This window comes from Castor canadensis, chromosome 7 (genome assembly GCF_047511655.1).
Source record: "Castor canadensis chromosome 7, mCasCan1.hap1v2, whole genome shotgun sequence".
Classification (NCBI taxonomy): Eukaryota; Metazoa; Chordata; class Mammalia; order Rodentia; family Castoridae; genus Castor; species Castor canadensis.
The window spans coordinates 105,042,088-105,051,890 of record NC_133392.1 but is presented as its reverse complement, the minus strand read 5'-3'; the positions used below and the strand labels follow the sequence as shown (position 1 = coordinate 105,051,890).

Genomic DNA, 9,803 nt, shown 5'->3' with positions numbered 1-9,803 from the left:
GACACATTCATGTCCTTTTCAAAACAGTTTATTAGAGATTATTTTTGTAGTGCACTGTCACTAAAATTAGTCTGCTTTTGTTTTTAAGCTTATTAAAATTTGTGCATGAGAAGTTGAAGGTTTAGGGTCACAAATGGAAATGTTCCAAATATTTAATATTACTGTTCAGTTATCTCAAGATAAAATTTTAAACAACTTTCTGCCTAATATTTCAGATACAAATTGGATTAGCTTTCTGCAGATACACTAAATGTACTTTTAATAGTAAAGTAAGTGTAAAAACTGCCTTTTTTTTATCCACTAAGTTGACAAAGTTAAAACTTGTTAAATACCAAGTTTTGGAGAACAAACATCAAACAGATCGTTTTTAACTTTACACAAAACTAATGGATCAGTTTTTAATCAGAAAAGCAGTACCCCTAGAGCAGCTTTTTTACGTGGGGATTTAACCTTAACAATTCTATAACCTGGTTAAGGCTTTTAGTTTTTGCACCTGATGCTGGAGATTCAAGTTCACAGGCAGTTGGGAAGGGAAGAATGGATGATAGAAAAAGCTGGAAGCAACAAGAATGGCCTGAAACTGGTCATGTCTTTTTGCTTCTGGCCATGGTGGCATGGGTGTCCTGCAGAAGCCAGGACTCTTGAGAGTGGAGCTAAGCACACCATAAATCAGCACTCAAAAGCTGAAGTCCTGTCCTGGGGATGGTGGAAAAAATGCAGGCTCAAGCTGTTGGCTCATCCCACAATATGTGTGAGCTACAAAATTCCTAGCCACCAATAAATACTCATTATTTAAAAAATCCCAACCAGTCATTGTCAGTCTTTTTTAATGACCAGTAACTACATATGGAGAGTATAGGTAAATAAATGGTGGGGTTGTTATACAATGTTTCTGTTTAAACCATTTTCACTTGCAAAACATCAAAACCAGAAATGATTAGTAAGTACCTTTCTTGAATGCTCTTAGATTTCATCAGTACTTTGGGTGTATGGCAAAAGTCAAATTGTAATTCTACACACCATAGGTAGTAATGTAGCTAGAAGTACTTACTCTAAAATGGGCTGTAACGATAGTGGCATGATCTAAAATACATGATAATGACATGTATCCTATATTAATCTAAGAACAGTAATTCTTTTGCTCATAAAGCTAGCCTGCTAGGAGGACCTTGAAGTCACCTGAAGTTCCTCCAACTTTTTCTCTAGTATGTTGTTTGTTAAGTCAAAGTATCATGAATGAACAAAAGGGCGCACCCCTTAATTATTTAATAATAGTATTTACTCCATCTCTTTCATGGCTTGCAACCTGAAACAAAATATTCATCTGTAGACTTTAGTGAAAACTAGGGAAAAGGCTCACTAAGCAATATCCACCACCCTCCCCAAGGTGTGAATCATAAAGTGTATGCAGAAAACAGAAAACACTATGCAACCCCCTTTTTTGGGGGAAGGGGAAGCCTACTAGAGATTAAGCCAGAGTCTCACACATGCTAGGCAAGTGATCTACCACTGAGCTAACATCCTTATCCATTTTTAAACTTTTATTTTGTAGGAGGGTCTTGCCAAGTTGCCAAGCTGGCCTTCAACTTTCAATCCTCCTGCCTCAGTTTCCCAAGTAGCTGTAATTATAGATGGCCAGAAAACCCATTTTTATTAGTATGAGGCTTAATACCAATACTGAACAGAAAGAAATTAGTTAATTCAGCTTCTATCTACTATCCACTGACAGGCGTGTCAATTTTCAAACTATCAAAGTACTTTAACTCAAAATCAGGGTATCTGCTATACACTTCCCTTTTGTGAAGTTTGACAATTCTCTGTATAACCATGTCTTCAGAGGGCAAGTTGTTTCATTAGAAAATTTCTTCAAGATTCTTTGGATTCTTGGCCATAATATGAATTTCTAAATGGCCATTTAAAGATGACTATTTTTATGCTCCCCCACACTTTAAAGGTTCTAAATTCACAAGTGGCAAACACAGAATTTATATAGCTACATTTAAAAAAATCTTGATTTTTATGTGAGATTATAGAAATATAAGTGTTGTGATCTTTTTAAGGAACAAATAGCTTCATTCATTAACTAGATTAAAAGGCACATCTTGAAAATCTAATATTGTGAAGTTTATTTGCATTAATTAGCTCCTTTTTTCCATCATGAGAGATACTGACATTAGTTTGTTGTTTGTGATCAGAGAAAAGACATTTTGAAATGGATAATCTGATTCCACTATTTTAAAAAAAAAGTCCTAAAAGCAAAATTCAAGTGCATAAATTTTCAGTAGTCTTCTATCTCCAGTGTACCCCAGCAAAATATTCACAGCTGCTAAGAAATTGATATATCCCAAGCTGCAATTTACCATGTTTTATCCCTACGTTTGCACTTATGAAAAACTTTGCAATATATTCCTGAAAGTGTACCGTAATCCTAGAAAATAAGGGAGTGTAAAAACAACAGTGGTCATGGTCCTTCAAAGGCGTCTCAAACCCTGTATAATCATGACAGGATAATTCAATCCCTAAGTCAACTGATCTACAACGATTCCCTAAGTACGAGGGACAACTTCTATTCAACAAATCTAACTCTCAGTTTTCCAATTCTTTCCTCAAAATTCAACAGATCCACGTAAGGTAGTGATTAGGTCTTTGAATTTTTAACCTGTGATTATTTTTTGTCATTATAAAATGTACTTAAATAAAATGGCAACATGTGCAGTGTGTTATCAGTATGGAAGATGAGCTTTAAAGATGTATTATAAAATTTTTCATATGATTGAGGCTTTGGATTTTTAAATAAATCATCTCTTCAATAAAGGTATTTACACTCATTTCAAATTATCTAAAATTCTGGAAAGTTTAAACTACTGATTGGTCTAAAAAACTTGACAGATGCTTCTTGACACACTCATCAGGACAAATTTAAAAAACATTTATCTAAGTTCTTTGATATACAACATGATAGCTTATGACTGTTATACATTATTCTTCCTAATTTATTTTCTTTCTTGGACTTTCAAATCATCTTGTAATAAATATGAAAAGTTTTAGGTGTAAAAATGAGTAATGCATAATTTTAACACTTTGGAAATAAAATCAGTATTTTCTTGTGACTTTAAAAAAAATAAATAGGAACTGTCAATCTTGTATATGCTTCTGGGCGTAAGCATGTAACAAATATATTGTTGGCATATAAAATGTTTTTCCCTTATTTTGAAAGCATAAAATATGTAGGGTTGTCTAAAATATGTGAATTGTTTTTTAAAACTGACACCAATGCAGCTATATACCACTAAAAATAAACAAAATAATCAGACTTCTGTGTACTCATTAGGAAGCAAGTTTAAAAATTTGGAATTTCTTTAAAGTGCTGAGGTTTAGAAGAAGATCTTTAAGCATGCTAACCATACCTTATCATGAACATAAGAACTGTAAAACTCAAGTTAGGAAAAAAAAAAAAGTTCTATGAAAGGAAGATTAGTAACAAACACTTTCTATTGAAGAAAGAATTCAGGTAAAAACAAATAGCACCACAATGAACTGCACTAAGGTGCTAAAGGAGGTACCTTATTCCCTGCAGAGTGAACACCCCCTCTGAAATGTATTGCAACATATAAATGCAATTGTTTAATGATTACCATTTGATTCATTCATCTACAGAAGACTGCATTCCTTCTAGTTCATTATATTGAACAAACATTCAAATTACTGAACTATACATAATGTTACAGAGTTTACATTGTATGAAAACAAAGCTTGAAGGAATATTTATAAATATCACCTTGATATAAGATGACAAGTTTAAAAGGGCTTATATCTCTTAAGACATTTAATTTACAATAATGGTCCAGGAGTGTTTTAGATATAGATATAGATATAGATATATTTATATGCATATATATTTCAACAAGAAGTGTAAAAATTTTTAAAAACAAATCACAGCACTCAGAGCTGCTTTACATACGAAGGTCTTAGGGTCATTAAGATGTCAAACTATTACACTTAAGTATACTTTTAAAAAGACTGAAAATGGCACATCAGAAAAATTGCTGAAATTCTTATTAGAGGCCCATTTCTTTATATTATATTACTGATGTGTCAATTCAATAAGTAATTCCCTTTTTTTTTTTTAAATGAAACCATTTGTCCCTTCTGTTTGGATTCACTTCTGGGTCTCTGCAATCATTTTTCTTGATTAGATGACATCATTTTCCATGTCAGTTAAAGGTCAGGAAAACGGCTTGGGTCTTCCTTGTAGTCATCAGGTATAGTAAAAATGACACCATCAAATTCATCATATCGAAACTCCTGAAAAGTCACAGTGGCTGTTATCGTGGGAAACACAGGTATATCTACAGAGAGAACAATGAATGATAATGTAAAATCAAATGTTAATCCATTTATAAAAAGTACCATTAAAGATGTCTATTCTTAATATGTAAAAATATTTAATCAAGGACCAAAACCATCCAAATATATGTCTAATGCTGATCATAATTTTAAGGAACTGCTTACGTGCTGATGAGGAGGGACAGACACAAAAACATTAAGAATTATACACTCTCAGGTTGGAGGTGTGGCTCAAGTGATAGAACACCTACTCACCTAGCAAGCATAAAGCCCTGAGTTCAAACTCTAGCACCACCAAAATTTAAAAAAGGAATTCTATGATTTCATTTCTTCCCAATCTTAAGAATACAATCCCAGATCCTACCATTTTTCTTTTGCTTGGAGCAAAGGAACACTACTTTCTCACTTTTTGAATCTTGAAATCTTTTCTTCAGATTATAGTTTATTACTATTATCACTCTTTGAGCTTAATTTTTTCATTCTTACTAACCCAAATGAAATGCATTAATATTTTTTGTTTTAAAACACTAAAAACAGGCTGGGGTATAGCTCAAGTGGTAAACCACTTGCCTATGAAATGCAAGGCCCTGAGTTCAAACCCCAACTCCCCCCCCCAAAATAAGTCCTTAAAACCTAAATTGGGAGTATGAAAGCCAATTCAAGTGTAAAGATGTACAATAAATTCACTATTATGAGCCTAGTTTTGTGGGGTTTTTTGCAAAAAGTAATACTCTCACAATAAAAACAGGAAAACAACTTTAGACTTTCTCATAAAAATCATAATTGTGGAATTTCCAGTTATTTCTGGGAGGGACACCAAGTGCTGCTCTCACAACAAAATTAAGCCCACTAGCCTGTTTTTATAAAGTGTTAGCTAGGAAAGGATTTTGTGTTGTTAAATTGTTAGAAGGAAAGAACAAGTATTTCTTCAAGTGAAAATTACATGAATCTCAAATTTCACTGTTAGCGGTCTTATTGAGACAGAACACACCCTTTCATTTATGGACTGTTCAGAGCTGCCTTTATTCTCTGGAAAATGACTTGAGTAGTTGTGACATGAGACTGAGCCATATGGCAGCAAAACCAAGACAATTACTACTTTTTACAAATTGCTGATGCATGGTCCCAGAAATGGATATACATCAGTAAACAAGAAACAAAATTCATTCACTTATGGAGCATATAATCTGGTTGGGAGAAACAGGTTACATATAGAAAAAAAAGTGATGATAACAATATTGAGAAATTAAAGCATGCTATGGAGAATAGGAAATCCCATGTTGGTGGTTAAGAGTTGTTCAAGAGGATGGTCAAAGGAAAACCTTAATGAAGTGACCTTTCAGCAAAAACTGAGATGTTGCCTAGAGGATGACAATTCCAAATAGAAAAAACAAGGACTACAAAAAGTCCTAAGTGGACAGTAGTTTATTCTGGAAACAGATAAGGAGACCAGTATGTCTGTAGCCAAGTGAGTAAGGGGAACATTAGCAGAAAATGAGGTGAGAGTGGAGGTGGTAGGTAGCAAATCCAGTGAGGTTTATTGGGTCAAGAAAAAAACCTTTTTACTCTGGATGAGATAAAAGCCAGTGGAGGGCTGCAATCAGACTAGTAGGGTACCTTAAGTTTTAGTAGATATGAGACTATAACATAGATAGCAAGAGTGAGAAGAGACATATGCTCCACAAAAAGCAGCCAGAGGCAGAAAGGAAACAAAGAACTCTATCAAATGAATCAGGAAATCTGAATCACTTGTCTCAGTCATTCTTTGACCCATAACTCCAAAAAGTCAAATCATAAGAGAGAGTAGGAAGATAAAAAACAGAAGAGTTTGCACTAAATCTAACAGGACTGTCAATAACAAACACAGTAAGACTGGAAGAAAAATCTGCAATAACTGAGAAAACAAATAAACTTTTTGTTTTGAGGTAATTATAGGCTCACATAGAATTGTAAGAAGACAGAAAGATCGCCTGTGCCCTTTATTTCAATTTCCCCCAATAGTACTACCTGGCAAGTAATAATTATCAAAATCAGGATAATGAAAATACAATATGCAAAGGTGAATTATATTCCCATTGGCATATCTATGGCTCTATTAGAGACTTCATGCTTCTTGTTTATAGCCACATTCACTTCCTTTCTGCCTCACCCTTTCCTTAATCTCCTTAATCCCGGGCAACCACTAAACTCTTAATAGTTTTCTCACTAAAAGTACTGTTTGGGGGAGGGAGGTAACAAAACAGGCTTGAGAAATAGTTTCACTATATAGCCCAGGCTGGCCTACAACTCACAATCCTGCTGCCTCAAAGTCTTGAATGCTGGGATTACAGCTCTATACTATCATGCTTGTCTTTAAGCACTTTCTTATAAATGGAATCAGAGTATGTAATCTTTGGGATTGTCTTTTGTTTTTTGTTATTTGGGTTTCTTTTACTCACCATCTCTGGCAATTCAATCATGTTGTTCCATGTATTAATACTTGATTCTTTTATATTTCTCAATAATATTCCATGGTATCAATTTCCAGAGTTCATTTACCTGTTGAAAATTGTAGTTTTGGGGCTACAATAAATAAAGCTGCTATGAAATGAACATTTGTGTACAGGTTTTGTGTGAACATAATCTTCACTTTCCTAAGATAAATGCTTAGGAATGCAACTGCTTAATCACTTACAACAGTTGCGTATTTAGTTTTTGAAAAAACTGACAGTATTTTCCAGCATGACTGTACCACTTTATATTACAGTAGGTAATGTATGCATGGTCCAGTTTCTCTCCATCCTTGCTCACCAATATTTGGTATTGCCACAATGTTTAATCTTAGCCATTCTGTTAAGTATGTGTTATCTCATCATGGTTTTAATTTGCATGCCCCTAAAGGATAATGTGCTTTTTGCATGTATGTATCCTCTTTGATGAGATGTTATCTTCCTATCTTTTGCCCTTTTCTAGCTCTTTTGGTTGTTACTGATAAATTTTGAAAGTTCTTTACATAGTCTAGATTTTAGACTTGTTAGCCATGCATTTTAAAAATATTTTCTCCCATTTTATGGCTTCAATCATTTTACTCCTACGTGAGTCTTTCAGAGTGAAGTTTTTAATTTTTGATAAAGTCCAATTCATTGACTTTTTTCTCTTATGGATCATGCTTTTAATGTGTAAGAATAAGAACTCTTCATCTAAATCTAGATCCGTAAGAATTTCTTTTATGTTTATTTCCTAAAAGTTTAATATTTTTATTATTTTACATTTAAGCTCATAATGTCTTTCAACTTTTGCATAAACTTTTTTTCGGTTGCTTTGGGATATCCAATTACTTTAGCACCATTTGTAAAACAACTATCCTCAACTGAACTGCTTTCTCTTTTGTCGAAACTAGTTGGACATATTTTGTGAAGATCTGTTTCTGGATAATCTGTTCTGTTATGCTGATCTGTATGTACTATCCCCCATTCAATACCACTTCATTACTGTAACTACATAATAAATATCAAACCTCGTAGACTGATTTCTCACACATTATTCTTTTTCAAATTACTTTTATCCACTTTTATGGGCTGAATTCCGGTCCTCTCAAAAAAGATATGTTTAAGACAGACTGTAACCTTGTTTAAAAATAAGGGTCTTCACAGAGATGCATCATCAGCGTGGTCTCTCTTACAAAAAGGGGCAGTTAGGTGTCAAACACACCTAGAAACACCACCATGAGAAGATAAATGCAAGGAAAATTGGAATGATGCTTCCAGAGGGTAAAGAAAACCATCAGAAGCTAGGAGACGGGCTAGAAGGCTAGAAACTCCATCACTGCCATTAGAAGGAACCAACCCAACTGACGGAACTGTGAAACAACAAATTTCTGTTGTTGAAGCCAGTTTGTGATAGTTTGTTATTGGGAGCCCTAGTAAGCCAATGCAGTTATTCTAGTTCTTTGACTTCCCATGTAAATTGTAGAAATAATCTTGCCTATAAGATTGCTTTTGTTAGCTACAAAAACTTATTTGTTCCTTGAATTATTATTAATTTTAATGCCTGTATGTTCAATGCCAAAACAGACATACCACTGAATAGCTCCAATAAATAAAACTTACAGTTTCTACCACTTTCACAGAATCTTTGGGATTTCTTAGCTATAAAATCATGTAATATATAACTAGGGGAGGTTTTTCTTACTTTATTATTCCTTTTATTCCTTTTCTTTCCTTATTTCACTTAGAATCCTTTTGAATTCTTCAAGGTCTGCAGTGCTAGCCCATTTCATTCCTTACATCAGTAATCTGAATTTTGTCATGTTTTATCACTCTGTGTTTTTGTCTTTTCAAAGAATGAGCCCTTTGTTTCACTGATTTTCTCTATTCTGTACTTTTTCTGTTTTCCCTTTAGTTGATTCTTACACTTTATTCTTTCTTCCCATCTGTTTACTTTGGGTTGATTTTGTTCTTTTTTTTTTAAATTCTTTAAATTGAAGCTTAAAAAATTGAGATTCTTTTTCTCTTAATGTATGCATATAGTACTATAAATTTTCCTTTCTAGCACTAATTTACCTATGTTCCACAAATTTTGATATGCTGTAATTTCATTTTTACTGAGTTCAATCTATTGTTTTATTTGCTTTGAGATTTCTCATTTGACATACAGATTATTTAGAAGAGTGTAATTTCCAAGCGTTTAGAGATCCTCGTGTATCTTTCTGTTATTGATTTCTAATTTTATTCCATTGTACTCAGACAAAACACTCTGTAATTTTCAGTTCTTCACACTTACTCAAGATTTGCTTTATGTCTCATATGGCCTACTCTGATATATGTTCCATGAGAATTAATAAGGAATATATATATTCTGCTGCTAAATTCAGTGTTCTATAAATGTTAATTATATCCTTTGTTGTTGAATTGTGCTAAATCCTTGCTAACAGTCTCTTTTATATCAACTGTTGAGAAGATACAGAAGTCTCCAAATATAATTTTATTTTTAGTTGTACAAGGGGATACATTATAACATTTACATAATTGCTTATAATATATCTTAATTAGATTTACCACCTCCATTTTTCTTCTTTAATCCCCTTCCCTCTCCAATTATAATTTTAGATATTTTTTCCCTTTTTAGTTCCTTTAGATTTTGTTTTACCTAATATGTAGCTTTTTTGTTTCATGTATATTCATTTAGAAATATTATGTCCTCTTCAGGGATTGACCCATTTATCATTATATAATGTCTGATAATTTTCTTTGCTCTGAAATCTACTTTACCTAATTTTAATAGCTAGTTCTATTTTCTTTTATGTTTGTACCATATATCTCTTTCCATCATTTCACTTTTAACCTGACTATATCATTATATTTGAAGTGAATTTCTTGGAGACAGTATATAGTTGGGTCATGGATTTGTTGTTGTTATTGCTGTTTCTCAGAGATGGGGGTCTCACTCTGTTGCCCAGGCTGACCTTGAACTCCTGG

At 33.2% G+C, this 9,803-nt stretch overlaps 1 protein-coding gene across 7 annotated transcripts in view; it reads right to left on the bottom strand.

Moving 5' to 3' along the window:
- Nucleotides 1–2,102: 2,102 nt before the first annotated feature.
- Nucleotides 2,103–9,803, bottom strand: part of Ankrd13c (ankyrin repeat domain 13C) — a 91,954-nt gene continuing 84,253 nt past the window's right edge. For 5 of the 7 annotated variants that reach the window (XM_074079769.1, XM_020180247.2, XM_020180248.2 and 2 more), the window contains one exon: nucleotides 2,103–4,349. In XM_074079769.1, the coding sequence (XP_073935870.1) occupies nucleotides 4,219–4,349 (131 nt within the window). In that variant the 3' untranslated portion in view covers nucleotides 2,103–4,218. Of the gene's footprint in view, nucleotides 4,350–6,785; nucleotides 6,886–9,803 lie in introns of all 7 variants that reach the window. The other 2 variants (XR_002213356.2, XR_012449863.1) reach the window with 2 other exon arrangements.